Genomic DNA, 18,949 nt, shown 5'->3' with positions numbered 1-18,949 from the left:
GGAGAGATAAGAAAGTTTTTTTTTTTTTTAATAGTAGAGACATGCAAAGTCTCATCTGTTAATAAAAAGCTATTTTTTACAAATCTTTTTTTTTTTGCTGTGTTCCCACTGTGGAGCTTCACCCTCCCTATTTGTCCTGATAAAAGTTTCACCCTTTCCTATTCAATCAAAAAATAACATTTTAACATATGTAATCAAATTGTATACTCGTGGTAGTTACTATCTGCCCAAAGTGCATGTGGTAGTGTGCACAGACTACATCGTCCATCTGCTGAATTTTCTAATAGGTGTATTTTGAATGTAGCAGTTGCATCACTGTCCAAGTGTACACTTGGCATTTCTAAATTAAAAACTTTTAATCTTTTTTAAATATCTACACTGCAATCTTTACAGGAGATTGCAAAAAGAAATCCTTAACCCCTTCCTGCCCAGTGTCATTAGTACAGTGTCAGTGCTTTTTATTAGCACTTATCACTGTATTAGTGTCATTGGGAATGTCAGTGGCAGTTAGTCAGTTCCCACCAAGTGTCAGAATGCCTGCTGCAGTCCCGCTATAAGTCGCTGATCGCCACCATTAATGTATAAAAAATGTTTTTTTAAATTCCAGTATATATACCGGTATTTGTAGATGCTATAACTTTCACATAAACTAATTCATTTACACGTATTGGGATTTTTTTTTTTTTCGCAAAGACATGTCGCAGAATACATTTTGGCCTAAATTTATGATAAAATTAGAATTTTTTAATTTTTTTGCTGGATGTTTTATAGCAAAAAGTAAAATTTTTTTTTTTCAAAATTGTATGTCTTTTTTTGTTTCTAGCGCAAAAAATAAAAAACGCACAAGCGATCAAATACCACCGAAAGAAAGCTCTATTTGTGGGAAAAAGGGACAGAAATTTCATTTGGGTGCAGCGCTGCATGACCGTGCAATTGTCAGCTAAAGTAACGCAGCGCCACAGCGCCAAAAATAGTCAGGTCAGGAAGGGGGGAAAATCGTCTGGAGGGCAAGTGGTTGTAAAAAGCCTTAGTGAACTGTAATCAGGTGAGGAGTATTTCCAGCACACAAGTGCATCCTTGTGTGTATGTGCAGAAGTCACACACTAACTGGCATATGAGATTGCATATGCTAGGGCTCGGAATGCAGATTCAAATGATAAATACATGTACATGCACTGTCTTTTTGCACCAATAGCACAATATACAGGTCATTTTCACATAAAATACCACATGTGCACTTTTTTTAGAACAGACAGCATTATTTGGAATATTTGGAAGTCTTATGTGCACATCTAACCAGGACTGCCCCATACACATTGAATATCAGTGTACAATCAGCTACTGTAGATAGATTCAGAAAACGTGATCAATGTGCACATGTACAATTGCATCCCCATGCCATGTTTATTTTATTTAGGCCTCGTTCACACTATACATGCAGAAAGACTGATGGAAACTGACATGCAGATTTCACTTGCAGAGACATCAGTTTACATCAGTTTTCATGCATGCTTCAATTAGTTTTATACATGTTGCAGATTTATGCTCAGAAAAAAATGTACACTTGATACTAGTGCTGTGGTGTGAACAGAGCAGAAAGAGGACAATTGATTTCACTGTGCCTTTGCAGAGCGCGTGCAGAAAAGGAATTGACGGGCGGGCACCGGCTCTCTCGTTCTGAAAGGACATCATATGACGATCAGTGGTACGCTGGGACACAGCAGATCACCTATCACAGTAAAGAGCCCATGGCACAGGCTCTATCATGTGATCAGCTGTGTCCAATCATAGCTGATCGCATGTAAACAGAATATGCCGGTTATTGGCAGTCCTCTCCTCACGCTCACAACGCATCAGGACAGGAGAGCCAGTAAGCAACATTCCTCAGAGGGGGCATCTACACTGATCATCAGGGCACTGATGATCAGTGCCCTAATGATCAGTGTAGCCCCATCAGTGCCACCTGTCAGTGCCCTTAAATTCCACCTGTTAGTGCCCACCAATGCCACATACCAGTGCCCATCAGTGCACATCAATTCCACAAATCAGTGCCTACCAGTGCACATCAATTCCACATATCAGTGTCCATCAGAGCTGCTTTTCAATGCCAACTATCAGTGCCAGTCAGTGACATCTATCAGTGCCCATCAGTGCCACCTATCAGTGCCATATATGTGCTGCCTTTCAGTGCCCATCAGTGATGCCTGTCAATGCCTACCAGTGATGCCTCTCAATGCCCATCAGTGCCTCCTCATTAGTACCGCCTAGCAGTGCCCATCAGTGCAGCCTATCAGAGCCCATCACTGCAGCTTCATTAACGCACATCAGTGAAAGAGAAAAATTACTTATTTACAAAATTGTATAATAGAAACTAAGAATTTTTTTTTACAAATGTTCAGTCTTTTTTAGTTTGTTTAGCAAAAAAAAAACCCCAGTGGTGATTAAATACCACCAAAATAAAGCTCTATATGTCTCAAAAAAAGATAAAAATTGTGTTTGGGTACAGTGTTGCATGATTGCACAATTGTCATTCGACAGGACTGAAAATTGGCCTGGGCAGGAAGGGGAAGAAAGTGCCTGGTAGGCAAGTGGTTAAAGTGTGCTTCATGCCACTGCCCCATTCATTCCTAAGGAAGAGCAGTAATGTTTTGGACGACTAGCACAGAGCTGGAATACGGCTCACCATTGGAATGAACGGGGCAGCGGCATGCAGGTGTACTTTGCAGACAGGCCACTGAACTACAAGGACTGAACATCGCTGGAAGGGGGAGAAAGGTAAGTATTCCCACATGGAAGAAAAATATATATTAAATGTATGTTAAAAATATTCTTACCAAATATATTGACATATATTTGAAATACTACAATTTTGGCCGTATTCTATATATATATATATATATATATATATACTGTATGTTGAAATGCATTTTTTATATATTACAAAATATACGAAAAATATTTTTAAAAATACATTTTCAACTATACGGTATGTCTTTAAAAATACATTTAATCATTGTGGAATGCATTTACAAATATATGTAAAAATATATGTTAAAATTACTTTTTTACATGTTAAAAAAAAAAACTGAAGATTATATTTAAAAGACATATTTTTAAAAACATTTTTCAGATATTTTGTAATATATAAAAAACGCATTTCAACATACAGTATATATATATATATATATATATATATATATATATAAATATTTTAAAATATATTTAAAATATATTTTTCTCCCATGTTGGTTAGTCATAGCGAGTTGACAATTCTATACAGTACAAGTTGATCAATTTAAATTGTCATTTCATCCAAAACAGAAAATTCACTTAGCAACAGGCACAATTTATAAAGCTATAATAAGTGTTATTTGTTAGAAAAGCTGCATTTTTCCTGTTTCATGGTCTCTGGTCATGTAAATGTGCAAGTAACCAAGACATTTAGTTTATAAAGAAATAAAAACACTTTTTTTCCTGAGTTTTGCACAAAATTGCTTATTCATTTATCAGGATACTAGCCTTGAAAACAAAGGGCTTTACTCATGTAAGGCTAAAGTTATGTATTAGCAAAGCACTATAGCATCAGTGGTTACTTAGCATCAGGCCTTTTTCCATTTATTTACCTAAAACCAGAACACACTTTTCCAGACTATATGTATGGGTGTTCCAGTATGTGAAAGGACACAAAATAATTGATGCATATAAAAAGACAAATTGCATTCAGTGTTGTCAAGGCAAACCATAAACAGTTACACTGTTGCTAATGTTACCTTTCTTAAAATATTTGTCTAATTTGTAAATTAGGCATTGAATGGAAAAAAAGGCAAAATAGGATTACGAGGTTTTTCTGAAGCCTTCTTCCTGTACAGGGCTTCTAAAAGTGGAACTACACTGCATATGAGCACTACAAATCAAAAACATGATTTCATTCATTTTTAATATTGAAAGTAAACCCATCTACACTCACTGGTCACTTTATTAGGTACATCTCTTCAATTGCCTGGTAACACAAATGGCTAATCAGCCAATCGCATGGCAGCAACTCAATGCATTTAGGCATCTAGATGTGGTGAAGACGACTAGCTGAAGTTCAAACAGAATATCAGAATGGGGAAGAAAGGGGATTTAAGTGACTTTGAATGTGGCATGGTTGTTGGTGCCAGACAGGCTGGTCTGAGTATTTAAAACACTGCTGATCTACTGGGATTTTCACGCACAACCATCTCTAGGGTTTACAGAGAACGGTCCAAAAAGGAGAAAATATCTAGTGAGTGGCAGTTGCGTAAATTAAAATGCCTTGTTAATGTCAGAGGTCGGAGGAGAATGGCAGACTGGTTTGAGATGATAGAAAGGCAACAATAACTCATGTCAATATAGACCAAAATCTCTGAGGAATGTTTCCAACACCTTGTTGAATCTATGCCATGAAAAATTACGACAGTTCTGAAGGCAAAAAGGGCTTCAACCCGGCACTAGCAAGGTGTACCAAATAAAGTGGATGGTGAGGGCATGTCTCAATGCTTTTTTGGTGAGAAATCACTTTAAAAAACATCCCCTAGAATTTCTGACTGTGGCCATCTTGAGTAAGGGCAGATGATTCAAGCAGCATTTACTTCCTGGAATTCATCTGATGTTAGCCAAGTTAGTCATCATTTCCCTAGGCCTAGAAACCAGGAAGTAACTGAAGAAATGTAAAAAAAAGTGCTAAATGCACCTAGCATTAACATGCGTTAGACGAGTTTAGATGCATCAAGCGTTTTTTCTGTCAAAACGTTGATGCTCCTGGATGCACTGGCAATGATTTTTTTCTTACAGTTTCTAAAAGCTTCTTGCCACTAAAAGCTTCTAAAAGTCTATATGTGCATGAACACATAGGATAATATGGAGGGGAGTTTGGAAGCAGTTAAAAAAAAACGCCTGATACCCCTAAAAGTAGCTGCAAAAACGCCCTCTGCATGAGCCCTAAGATCTACTGTGTTGAGCGGGAATGGCCATAGCTGGATCGAAAAACTCATGTGGGAATGTGAGTTCCCATTATGCACAGATGTGAACAGGGCTTGACAGCTGTGTGTCTCCATCCACTCCCTCCTATGTATTGTATAAAGATGGCCATACACAATGCAATCTGATTGTACAATCTCTGTGCAATTTCCTTTAGATATTCCAGAACTATAAAATAAGAGGAACCACCTATCTACCCAATCACTCTGTATCCATTCAGGCAGACCCTTGCACTACATAGTTGATGGCAGATCTAAAGGAGATTGTACAATCAGATTGTATTGTAGTAGCAATTTCCGCAAAATCAGATAAAACTCCGGACTCAGACTTCTGAAGGAAACAACTAATTTATTAAAAACAGAGCTGTTTTAACTCAACAGACGGCTTGTGCCCTCATCTGCTAAGTGGGTTATAGAAAACTTCTTACAAGCGTACTGTATATACCAACGATTACGTCACAAGGCATACATTCCTTTCCTACTTTCTATACACTCAGGGGGCTTCCAAAACTCTGCAGAATAACCTTGGCCAGCAGCAGGAGATAAGAAATACCAGCTGCAGACCAGGGGCAGACTGACAAATCATGGGCCCCCAGGCAATAGGGGATCATGGGGCCCCTGTGTCCTTGCCCAAACTCAAAAAAGCCTATGAAAAAGGTACCAGGGGCATCTCATGGGGCCCCCTACTGACCCCGGGCCCTCGGGCAGTGCCCAAGTTTCCAAATGGTCAGTCCGCCCCTGCTGCAGACCCATACACAGGAAATAAGGGAGGGGGGAAGATGAGCCAAAAACCTTGCTTCAACAAACACAGGCTGCTAGAAGTGTTAGAGTTTAAAGGGGAACTCTACATATGGGTCCTACCATAGTATAGTGCAGTGGTCTCCAAACTGCGGCCCTTTGCTTGCTTTTATCTGGCTCTTGGGGCACTATAACATCTACTGATACCAACAATTGTGTATAATTCCCCCCACTTACACCAATGAAGGGGGTACTCCTTCCAATGACACCAACGATGGGGCACAATTCCTTTCAGTGACACAATTGATAGGGTCCAATAACATCAATGATGGGGCACAATTCCTCCCACTAACACCAAGCAATGAGGCATTACGTCAGGACCTTTTCTACTGCCACTGGCCACAGTCTGGCCCTTGTAAAGTCTGAAGGACAGTAAACTGGCCCTTTGTTTGGAAAGCCTGGAGACCCCTGGTATAGTGTATGTGAACTTTACAAAATCCAGAACACAATTCACCTGTTTCCAATATTAGAGCTCTGTCCACAATTAATTTACATGTTTTGGGATTTTTTAGCTCAGACATGTAGCAGAATACATTTTGGCCTAAATTTATTAAGAAATTTGTTTTTTATTAATTTTTACTGGATGCTTTATAGCAAAAAGTAAAAGCTTGCGGCTTCACAGTCTGGTGCCCACTGCACATGCGCAAGTTGTGCTGCGCCTCCTAATTTGTTCGTCAGTCTCCTGGGACCTATGAAAGTTCACAGGAGATTGTGGGAGGCAGGAGGAGGCCGAACTTCTATGGCGAACTGAGCTGGAGGTGGGAGCTGATACCTGTCAAAAACATGTATCCACTCCCCCCCCCCCCCAAAAGGTGCCAAATATGGCATAAAAATGCATGCACTATACTGACCAATTCACACGGGGGTTTCTGCAAACATTTCCCAGCACCCTTTTCCGTAGATGATCAGTATAGTTCATGACATCTGTGTGGATGGGCCTACATGACAACAACTTTGTATAACAAACAGAACTCCAACCTGTGTTTTAGGCTAGGTTCACACTTATGCATTTTGCATTTGATCCATTTCTGCAGTGTGTTTTGTGTTGCATTTTGCACATGTGCTTTTGATGCATTTTGCGCTTTTTCTTGTTGCTAGGCAGATTAAAACGCATCAAAAACGCACGACATGATTTTCTATGGGGTTTCCATTGAAGTCTATAAAACCAAATATGCAACATTTCGCGTTTTAGCTGTTTCTGCATTGCGTTTTGCGTTCTTGCACCTGCGTTTTTGATGCGTTTTGTGTATTTTTTTTTCAATTTTTTTTAAGTTTTCTTGTAGCTAGGCAGATTTAATCACTTCAGTGTTCAGCTCTGTGCACCGGATCGAGGTGCTGCGTGCTCCCAGGGAGCGCACACAGCCAGAAAAAGCAGGTGCCGCTCCCTTCCAGCCGTTTATGTACGTAGGCTGGACGGGAGCAGTGCAGGAGCGGGTTGCCATTCATAAGTGGCGCCCACTTTTCCTGGCTGTGCGGACTCCCTGGGAGAGCACTGCACTGCGATCCGGTGCACACAGCGGAACACCGATCACTGTACGGGACCTCTGTGTGAGGCCCCGATCATGTTATCACTGATTAGCCAATCGGTGATCACATGAATAGTAGTAGGCAAGATGTCACTTCCTGACATCATTGCTTACTACAAGTGAAATCTGTGAATGATCACAGAGGTCAGATGGTACAAAGCTATTCACAACAGCCTTGTACCATGTGACAAGCTGTGACCAATCACAGCTCACACAGTATTTCTCAATGGCTGCAAAAATGCAGCCAGAGAGGAGAAATTATTGCTTTTACAGCCTTTACGGGTGTAAAAGCAATCAGTGTAAAAAAAAAAAAAATCATCACCCCCCACAAGTAGTACAGTGTCACTATGGTGACACTGTACTGCTAGGGTGACAGTATGTAAAAAAAAAAAACAAATAATAATATAAACAAAAAATAAAAATGTAAAAAAAATCTGAAAGATTATAATTTTTGGCTATAAACTAATTTGGGTTATTTTTATTTTTTTTTACTAGATAACCGAATAGATTTTGGCCAAGATTTATGCAGAAAGATCATTTATTTGCAAAATTCTATAAGAACAACACTTTTTGTCAAAATTTTTGGACTTTTTCATTTATATAGCAAAAAAATAAAAATCCCAGTGGTGAATAAATACCACAAAAATAAAGTTTTATCTGTCTCAAAAAAAATGCTAAAAAATTCATATGGGTACAGTGTTGCATGACCGCGCAATTGTCAAAGTGTGATAGCACTGAAAGCTGAAAATTGGCCTTGACAGGAAGGGGGTAAAAGTATCCAGACTTGAAGTGGTTAAAACGCAATATGCATCAAAAACGCACTACATGCATTTCTGCAGCGTTTCCATTGAAGTCTATAGAACCAAAAACACAATTTTTTGCGTTAAAAAAAGTCCCTGACCCTTTCCAAAAAACGCACTGGGTGAAAACACGGAGATGTGAACCTGCCCCATAGGAAATCATGTTAAATGGACTGTAGTTTATTTCTGCAAAACGCAGCGGAAAACGCTTGTGTGTGAACCTAGACTTAGAACTGACGTCTAGTGGTTAAATCAAGCAGCAAAGTAAAGATTGGAAAAGCCCCTCAGCTATCGTCTCTCTGAACTTACAAATGTTCATTTTCATTCAATGTTCATTTCAATGTCAGTCCAATAACTTTACATTGTAATCTGATTTTCAGGTGTATCTGCCAGCTTCTTCTTTTATACATTCTAGTTTCACTCACCAGCAGCCTCTCTCTCTTCAGCCATATCTGTTGTCTCCAGTTACCATGGGAACGCTACCGTTCACTAGGGGACGGGTCGCACGTCTGCCATCTTTAATTAGGGAAGTCTGCCCTAAGCTCTTTGGTAGGGGGTGAGAGAAAATGATTCATATCTCCGTCCAGTGGGTGGCGGTAAATGCTGGTTTGCAGCCGCCATAGAACATTACAAGAAGAGGTTCTGGCTGCATTTTGTGCTCTTCTCCTTCCCCGAACAGTCGCTCAAAGAGCACGTGGACAGAGTAGCCGATGCCGGACGTTCCTTCTTATGGTTTCATAGGCTTTATACCAGCGTTGACTTTGTTTAGTAATAAGTACTTGTAGATCTGACAGTTTATTCTTCATGTTTAACCACTTGTCTACCAGGGACTTTTTTTTTTCTGTTTTTGCACAAGTTTTATGAAGTTAAAAGCCGCAGTGAAATCAGAGGAATAAATTGCAGTGATTTGCAACTTTGAAATCGCACTATTTCGAGTGAAGTAGCTCGATTTAAAAGTTACATTCAGTGTCCAAGTCCCTGGTCACTCTGGGTGCGACTTGGCATGCGATTTGCAATTCGCATGGCAAGTCGCACCCTATTGTCCACAGTTACACTGCTCATATCGATGCAGTTTCGCCTTGGTCGGAGCCGTGATGATTTCTAAAGTGCATGCACTACTTTTTGTGCGATTTTCATAGACATCTGTGTAAACCCCTGGTCACATCGGCTGCGATTTGCAAGCCATGCGACTTGCAAATTGTAAACCAAGTCGCACCCTATTGTCCACATTACAGCGGTCAAATCGCTTCGATTCCGACTTGGTCGGAGCTGCTTCGAATTCTAAAGTAGTACATGCACTACTTTTCGTGCGAGTTGCATAGACATCTGCGTCAGATGTCTTGCAAGTCGCACTTGAAATCAGCACATCCCCCAACTTTGAAATCGTGCGACTTTAAAATTGGGCTTGATGTGACCGGGGTGTAAGCCCTGGTTCGCACTGCCACGATTTAAGGTGCAATTTGGGAATTGAAATCAGATTTAATGCATGTGAGTGTCTTAACATACGAGATTTGCTGCAGTGCGATTTCAAAAGTAGTTCTTGTATTACTTTTTCTGCAGTTTGTAGCAATTTCACATAAACTACAATAAAAAAAATCGCACTGCAAAATGCAATGGAAAACGCAAGAAATCATTAGGAAATCTTCAAAAAACAGCAAACAAAACATGCGACTTGAAATTGCGTGTCTTGTTTGCAATTTCACTGCATTTTCTGAAGATTTCCCACTGATTTCTTGAGTTTTCCAGCGCAATTTCAAAAGTAGTTCTTGTATTACTTTTTCTGCAGTTTGTTGCGATTTCACAAATAGACTACAATAGAAATCGCACTGGAAAAAGCAAGAAATCAGTGGGAAATCTTCAGAAAACGCGATGAAATCACAAACAAGACACGCAATTTCAAATCGCATGTTTTGTTTGCTGTTTTCTGAAGATTTCCCAATGATTTCTTGCGGTTACCATTGCATTTTGCAGTGCGATTGTTGTGATATTGTAGTTTATGTGAAATTGCTACAAACTGCAGAAAAAGTAATACAAGAACTACTTTTGAAATCGCACTGCAGCAAATCGCGTATGTTAAGACACTCACATTCATTAGATCCAATTTCAGGTACGATTTCAATTCCCAAATCGCACCTGAAATCGTGGCAGTGTGACCAGGGGGCTTAGGCTTGGTTCACACTGGATGCAATTTAAAATTGTGCATTTTCCACCCACCCACCCCTGCTTTCCTTCCACCCTCCCTTCCCCTCCCCTCCCCTCCCCTCCCCTCCCCTCCCTCCCTCCCTCCCTTCCTCCCTCCCTCCCTTCCTCCCTCCCTCCCTTCCTCCCTCCCTCCCTTCCTCCCTCCCTTCCTCCCTCCCTTCCTCCCTCCCTCCCTTCCTTCCCCTTCCTTCCCCTTCCTTCCCCTTCCTTCCCCTTCCTTCCCCTTCCTTCCCCCCCCCCTTCCTTCCCCCCCCCTCCCTCCCTCCCTCCCTCCCTCCCTCCCTCCCTTCCCTCCCTTCCCTCCCTTCCCTCCCTTCCCCTCCCTCCCCTCCCTTTCCCTCCCTTCCTTCCTTCCTTCCTTCCTTCCCCTCCCTCCCTTCCTTCCTTCCCTCCCTCCCTCCCTTCCCTTCCCTCCCTTCCCTTCCTTCCCTCCCTCCCTTCCCTCCCTCCCTCCCTCCCTCCCTTCCTTCCCCTCCCTCCCTCCCTTCCTTCCCCTCCCTCCCTTCCTTCCCCTCCCTCCCTCCCTCCCTTCCTTCCCCTCCCTCCCTCCCTCCCTCCCTCCCTTCCTTCCCCTCCCTCCCTCCCTTCCTTCCCCTCCCTCCCTCCCTCCCTTCCTTCCCCTCCCTCCCTCCCTTCCTTCCCCCCCTTCCTTCCCCTCCCTCCCTCCCTCCCTTCCTTCCCCTCCCTCCCTCCCTCCCTTCCTTCCCCTCCCTCCCTCCCTCCCTCCCTTCCTTCCCCTCCCTCCCTCCCTTCCTTCCCCTCCCTCCCTCCCTTCCTTCCCCTCCTTCCCCTCCCTCCCTCCCTCCCTTCCTTCCCCTCCCTCCCTCCCTTCCTTCCTTCCCCTCCCTCCCTCCCTTCCTTCCCCTCCTTCCCCTCCCTCCCTCCCTCCCTCCCCTCCCTTCCCTCCCTCCCTTCCTTCCCTCCCTTCCTTCCCCTCCCTCCCTTCCCCTCCCTCCCTTCCTTCCCCTCCCCCCCTCCCTTCCTTCCCCTCCCCCCCTCCCTTCCTTCCCCTCCCCCCCTTCCTTCCCCTCCCCTCCCTCCCTCCCTCCCTCCCTCCCTCCCTTCCCTCCCTTCCTTCCCCTCCCCTCCCTCCCTCCCTCCCTTCCTTCCCTCCCTCCCTCCCTTCCTTCCCTCCCTCCCTTCCTTCCCTCCCTTCCTTTCCCTCCCTCCCTCCCTCCCTCCCTCCCTCCCTCCCTTCCCCTCCCTCCCTCCCTTCCCCTCCCTCCCTCCCTTCCTCCCTCCCTCCCTTCCTTCCTCCCTCCCTTCCTCCCTTCCTTCCCCTCCCCTCCCTCCCTCCCTCCCTTCCCCTCCCCTCCCTCCCTTCCTTCCTTCCCCTCCCCTCCCTCCCTTCCTTCCCCTCCCCTCCCTCCCTTCCTTCCCCTCCCTCCCTCCCTTCCTTCCCCTCCCCTCCCTCCCTTCCTTCCCCTCCCCTCCCTCCCCTCCTTCCACCCTCCCACCCCTCCCCTCCTTCCGTCCCTCCCCTCCTTCCGTCCCTCCCTCCCTTCCTTCCACCCAACCCTTCCTTCCTCCCTCCCTCCCTTCCATCCACCCAACCCCCCCTTCCTTCCTTCCTTCCACCCAACCCTCCCTTTCTTCCGTCCACCCTTTCTTCCGTCCACCCACCCCTCCCTTCCTTCCTTCCACTCCCTCCTTCCACCCAACCCTCCCTTCCCTCCCTCCCTTCCCTCCCTCCCTTCCTTCCCTCCCTCCCTTCCTTCCCTCCCTTCCTTCCTTCCATCCAACCCTCCCTTCCTTCCCTCCCTTTTTTTCTGTCCACCCACCCCTCCCTTCCTTCCTTTCACCCTTCCCTCCCTACCTTCCTTCCTTTCACCCTTCCCTCCCTACCTTCCTTCCTTTCACCCTTCCCTCCCTACCTTCCTTCCTTTCACCCTTCCCTCCCTACCTTCCTTCCTTTCACCCTTCCCTCCCTACCTTCCTTCCTTTCACCCTTCCCTCCCTACCTTCCTTCCTTCCACCCCTCCCTTCCCTTTCTCCATTCCTTCCACCCACCCCTCCCTTCCTTTCTTCAAGGGGGAGAAGTTGGTGGGGGAGCTGTAAAAATGCAGCTCAACTGAGAGCTGAACCCCCCCCCCCCCCCCCCCGAAAAAATTTTTTATCTGCAGCCCTGCCATTGTGGACAGTATTCAGCAGCATGTAGGAAGGATCTTGGCATGAAGCAGCAGCCTGCAGGACAAAGGATACACTTTATTACAGGTAACTATTTTATTTGGTGCTGTAACACAAAATAAAACGACTCCACTTTAAAAATGTGTGATGGGCCCGCTTGGGGTTAGCATACTTGCAGGTTTATGCTATGAAGGCATTATTGCTCAATTACAGGGGTGCAAAGCCGTGTACAGCATGCAGAATGGTAGTGGTGCACCGAAATGAAAATTCTGGTGCCGAAACTGAAAATTCAGGATACACTTGGCCGAAAACTGAAATGGACATTTTTAAAAATTAATATATTTTTCTAACTTTTTTTTGGAAAAAAATACACTTTAATAATTTAAAAAAAACACAATATATACCAAATTTTTTTTGTAAAATATGAAAGATGATGTTAGGCCGAGTAAATAGATACCAAACATGTCATGCTTTAAAATTGTGCACGCTCGTGGAATGGCGTCAAACTACGGTACTTAAAAAATCTCCATGGGTGACTATTTAAAAATTGGAACTACCGGAAAGTTACAGCGGAGGTCTAGTGCTAGAATTATTGCTCTTGCTCTGATATTCGTGGAGATACCTCACGTGTGGTTTGAACACGGTTTACATATGTGGGCATGGCCTACATATGCAGTCACCACTACACGCGAGCACGGTCCATAAATATTGGGACATCGACACACTTCTAACATTTTTGGCTCTATACACCACCACAATAGATTTGAAATGAAACAAACAAGATGTGCTTTAGCTGCAGACTGTCAGCTTTAATTTGAGGGTATTTACATCCAAATCAGGTGAACGGTGTAGGAATTACAACAGTTTGCACATGTGCCTCCCACTTGTTAAGGGACCAAAAGTAATGGGACAGAATAATAATCATAAATCAAACTTTCAATTTTTAATACTTGGTTGCAAATCCTTTGCAGTCAATTACAGCTTAAAGACTGGAATGCATAGACATCACCAGACGCTGGGTTTCATCCCTGGTGATGCTCTGCCAGGCCTCTGCTGCAACTGTCTTCAGTTCCTGCTTGTTCTTGGGACATTTTCCCTTCAGTTTTGTCTTCAGCAAGTGAAATGCATGCTCAATCGGATTCAGGTCAGGTGATTGACTTGGCCATTGCATAACATTCCACTTCTTTCCCTTAAACTCTTTGGTTGCTTTTGCAGTATGCTTTGGGTCATTGTCCATCTGCTCTGTGAAGCGTCCAATGAGTTCTGAAGCATTTGGCTGAATATGAGCAGATAATATTTCCGAAACACTTCAGAATTCATCCTGCTGCTTTTGTCAGCAGTCACATCATCAATAAATACAAGAGAACCAGTTCCATTGGCAGCCATACATGCCCACGCCATGACACTACCACCACCATGCTTCACTGATGAGGTGGTATGCTTAGGATCATGAGCAGTTCCTTTCCTTCTCCATACTCTTCTCTTCCCATCACTCTGGTACAAGTTGATCTTGGTCTCATCTGTCCATAGGATGTTGTTCCAGAACTGTGAAGGCTTTTTTAGATGTCGTTTGGCAAACTCTAATCTGGCCTTCCTGTTTTTGAGGCTCACCAATGGTTTACATCTTGTGGTGAACCCTCTGTATTCACTCTGGTGAAGTCTTCTCTTGATTGTTGACTTTGACACACATACACCTACCTCCTGGAGAGTGTTCTTGATCTGGCCAACTGTTGTGAAGGGTGTTTTCTTCACCAGGGAAAGAATTCTTCGGTCATCCACCACAGTTCTTTTCCGTGGTCTTCCGGGTCTTTTGGTGTTGCTGAGCTCACCGGTGTGTTCCTTCTTTTTAAGAATGTTCCAAACAGTTGTTTTGGCCACGCCTAATGTTTTTGCTATCTCTCTGATGGGTTTGTTTTGTTTTTTCAGCCTAATGATGGCTTGCTTCACTGATAGTGACAGCTCTTTGGATCTCATCTTGAGAGTTGACAGCAACTGATTCCAAATGCAAATAGCACACTTGAAATGAACTCTGGACCTTTTATCTGCTCATTGTAATTGGGATAATGAGGGAATAACACACACCTGGCCATGGAACAGCTGAGAAGCCAATTGTCCCATTACTTTTGGTCCCTTGACAACTGGGAGGCACATATGCAAACTGTTGTAATTCCTACACCGTTCACCTGATTTGGATGTAAATACCCTAATATTAAAGCTGACAGTCTGCAGTTAAAGCACATCTTGTTCGTTTCATTTCAAATCCATTGTGGTGGTGTATAGAGCCAAAAATATTAGAATTGTGTCGATGTCCCAATATTTATGGACCTGACTGTACCTACGTATTTCTATTTGTTTTACTGAATAAGCCTGCAGACATTATTGTGTACACAGCCTCCAGCATTGTAAATCCTGTTTGTGAAAGAATCATTTGCTGAGTTTTAGAAACACTACAGGAAAATGAACGCTAGTGGTAATGATATACTTTTTTAATAACTACGTTTGCTCTTTTTGATCTCTACAGATTACAGGAGAAGGTGTCTGCTGCTGACCATGAAGGGTCATTCACAAATCAGCAAGATTGGGAGATGATCATGTTATAACTCTGGCCATTTCCACACTTATTGTGTCAAACTGTTTTTAGTTTTGTGCGACTAGGAAATTATGTATTTTGCACTATGTACAGGAACACTGGATTTGCACATGTATAGTTTGGATGCCAACGGATGTTTGTCGTGGGTGTGTATGGTACTTTCCATTTTAACACACCCAGCTGCTTATATAATATACTAACCTTTCCTGTTTATATAATAAATTAAGGATCCACAATGCAATGTAATTAAATTTCCACTAATCATGTTAGGCAATGTAGGCATTGGTGCTGACCTTTTTTTTGTTCATTATACTAATTTTAAATTCTAATTATGTCTATTAAGCTTTTATTACTATGTAAAGTGCTGCTGCTGCGCAAATTATTGATATATATAACCCTGTAATAAGTAATAAAAGAAAAATAATTATGTGGATAAAGAATTTCAGATTAAAGTGTTACTAAACCCATGAGCCTGCATTCACTATATCTGCTCTCCCACAGTACACACAACATGGAAATGCAAGTATTTTAGTAAATATAAACTGCTAAATACCTTTTCTCATCGGCAGTTACAGCAGTCTTGTGATTTCTATGACTTCTATCAGTGTCTTGCTGAGCGATGGTTAATGCTTGAAGGAGGAGTTTTCATTCTCCCCGGATTGTCCTATGAGGCTGCATAACCCCCGACCCTCTGGATAGTGCTGATTGACCCTGTACTGATCACATGCACTCTACCAAGAAAAAAAAAAAACTAGCAATATGCACCAAACCGAGCATGTGCAGCTTGACCCCATGGCTCTGTTCTATCAGCAGATGGATTGGGGACAGTAAAAGAAGGAAAGGATCAGAGAAGACAGGATCAAATATCCTTTTTACACAATGCAGAGCATTAACCCCTTAGGTTCCACAGTGAGTATAACAAGCATGCTTTACTGCATATATAAACTGATTTTACTGTTGTGGGTTTAGTAAACTTTAAGTGGGTTCCCTTGTTACAATCCAATATGAAAATATTATTATTAATATTATACAGGATTTATATAGCACTACCAGTTTGCTCAGCGCTTTACAATATAATGGGAGACAATACAGCAACAATACAGTTTAATACAAGAGGGACAGGAGGGCCCTGCTCCTTGGAGCTTACAATCTGGGAATATGTATATATATATATATATATATATATTTTTTTTTTTTCATGCATTTTTGCACCTATCAACTGGTCTCCTCCTAGTAACCTCAGGCCTGTGTTCATGCTGAATGTAGAGAGTTTCATGCCTGGTGATGACCTACAAGAGCCTCTACAAGCCAGGGATACCCATTACTGTGGCAAATGTCGGAAGGCCTGGGAAGAATTTGGCATGGTAGACATGGCTTACAAGCTTCAATAGCACAGGACATTGCACAGAGGAATGAGAAAGCAGACACAAGACTGGTGACAACATATCATGTCTCCGATAATATTACTTTCAAATGACCGGGACAAAAATGGTGGAAGCTTTAAAACAAATGGAAAATGTTTAAAAAATGTGTGCTCTCCTTCAAAAAAATGCAAACAAAAAAATGCTGCAGAAGTACACGCTTTAATGTGAACGGGGGCTAAAGGTTTCCGTATTTGGATATATTTGTCGTGTGCTGACCCCTGTACTAGCTGAAGTCTTCTGCTGTGCCACTGTGCAGGGTATTGTTCATGATGCAGCGTGCCATGTCTATTGTGCTGAGTATGGAGTTGGATGGAACTCCAATTTCATCAGTTACTGCGATCCTTCAGCAAAGATTTCTAGGGAATGGTGGGGATCCTATGAAATTCCAGTTGTTGACCCACAGGTAGGATGAGAAAACTGGATCCATTTGAAAAATTCCACTAAGTTACCCTATTAAATATCAAAATGAATATATATTGTCTAACTTAAACACACAGGAAATGAAATGCAATGTGTGCTTTGAAAACGTATCTAAATCCAAAAACAGAAATGTAATATATTGTAGATTACCAATCCTTAGTTGTGCTGGCTGTTTTAGTGTCTGTTTTTAGGCTTTTTTCCTTTATTTTCACCTGGTGATCTGACTAGTAACATATTTCCTTGTAGTATATTTTTGGGTGGTGGAGACGCAATGGAGACACCCTTGGACAGCAGCATTGTCTGGAGACAGTAGCGTTAGATGTTTTGAGCAGATGTGTGTCCCTCCTGGTCAATTTAGACAGTCACATCACGCTGTTTTTCAAGATGGCTGTACCATTGGTGCTGAGGCTTAGCCATTTTGTTGGTTATGTGTGGGCTGCTGTGACTGCATTGCATCCGCCTGGTATCAGGTGATTGTTAACCTTTTTTTTTTTTAACTGTATTTAACTGCTTCCCGACCGCCCTATAGCAGAAGTACTGCTACAGGGCGGCAGGGATGCACAAAATTGTATATATATATATATATATATACGTGATTTTGTTTTTCATGGTAGGAGGCAGGGGCGGACTGACCATTCAAACACTCGGGCACTGCCCGAGGTCAGTAGGGGGCCCCATGAAATGCCCCTGTTACCTTTTTTAGGTGTGCTTTGAGTGTGGGCAAGGACACAGGGGCCCCATGATCCCCTATTGCCCGGGGGCCCCATGAGTTGTCAGTCCGCCCCTGGTAGGATGTGCACATGCTCCCCACCCGCGCCACTATTGGCTCCTTGGCATGTCAGTCACCGGGTCCCAGCCGCCGATTCCCAAAGTGGCTTTTGCTGGTAGGCAAATGCGCCCTCCAAATGGCGGTACCCAGTGCAGTATCCCCTTAAGTATGCCTATTCTCCTCTTCACGTTGCAGTAACATGAAGAAAAATGCATTGTCATATTGTACAGAGAAATGGCATTTAAAGACACAGTATTGTAGGTGCCCTCAGACCCACAGTTAATAAAAAAGTGCAGGTCCAGCTTTGTCTCATTGGATGGGCAACCTTAACCACTTGCCAGCCAGAGGATTTACCTCCCCCCCCCTTCCTGACCAGGCCATTTTTTGCGATACAGCGCTGTGTTACTTTGACAATTGCGTGGTCATGCAACACTGCACCCAAATGACATTTACGTCCTTTACTCCCCCCAAATAGAGCTTAAAGTTATAGCGTTTACAAATGGCGGCATATATACTGACATTTTTCATTTTTTTTTTTTTTTACTAGTAATGGCAGTGATCAGCGACTTACAGTGGGACTGCAGCATGCGTTCTGGCACTGGGGGGTACTGACTTGGTGTCAGTGACATCCCCAGTGACACCAATATGGTGATCAGTTCTAATAAAAAGCACTGACGCTGTACTAATGGCACTGGGCAGGAAGGGGTTAACATGTGGGGCGATCAAAGGGTTAACTGTGTGCTGTTTTACAATGTGGGCTGTGTGTGTGTTTCACTGTAAGCACACTGCTTTGTATGGCTCTGCAAAGCAGTGTGCAGGAGCTGACACGGGAGAGATCTGTATTGTTTGCATACAGGTCTCTCCCCCGTCGGAAATCCTCAGAGATTGCCGGGACCCGGTGATTGATAGCCAAGGCCGCAAATGGCGGTGCTGGTAGAGCGCGCTTGCGCCCCCTACCCAGAACTACAAAATCACGTACTGTATATATACATGATTTTGTGCACCCTGCTGCCCTGTAGCAGTATTTCTGCTATAGGGCTGCGCAGAAGCGGTTAACGTAATGCACATTAGCACATGAAATCTAACACTTTATAGTGCGTGTAAACACATACCACAATGCCGGTCCTTTGCCAGCATGCTACAAGGGCCCCTTAGTAAATTGGGTCAACTAACTTTTATCCAACTCTAAAAACCTTTCGGTCTGTACAGCTTTTAAAGATAAAACCAAATGTACATGTTTCTGATTTTAGATTTAGCACCATATTGCAATCCAAGTCTAATAATGAAGCTAGT

At 43.2% G+C, this 18,949-nt stretch overlaps 1 protein-coding gene across 1 annotated transcript in view; it reads right to left on the bottom strand.

The window, feature by feature from the left end:
• Positions 1 to 8,659, bottom strand: part of DRC8 (dynein regulatory complex subunit 8) — a 33,688-nt gene extending 25,029 nt beyond the window's left edge. The window contains exon 1 of the mRNA XM_089693253.1: positions 8,550 to 8,659. Within this exon, the coding sequence (XP_089549379.1) occupies positions 8,550 to 8,574 (25 nt within the window). The 5' untranslated portion in view covers positions 8,575 to 8,659. The remainder of the gene's footprint in view (positions 1 to 8,549) is intronic.
• Between the last annotated feature and the right edge of the window lie 10,290 nt (positions 8,660 to 18,949).

Source organism: Staurois parvus, unplaced genomic scaffold (genome assembly GCF_062004578.1).
Source record: "Staurois parvus isolate SC_StPar_1 unplaced genomic scaffold, SC_StPar_1.0 ptg000619l, whole genome shotgun sequence".
Classification (NCBI taxonomy): domain Eukaryota; kingdom Metazoa; phylum Chordata; class Amphibia; order Anura; family Ranidae; genus Staurois; species Staurois parvus.
Note: the sequence above shows the minus strand (reverse complement) of the source record. Positions and strands in the feature narration are given on the sequence as shown.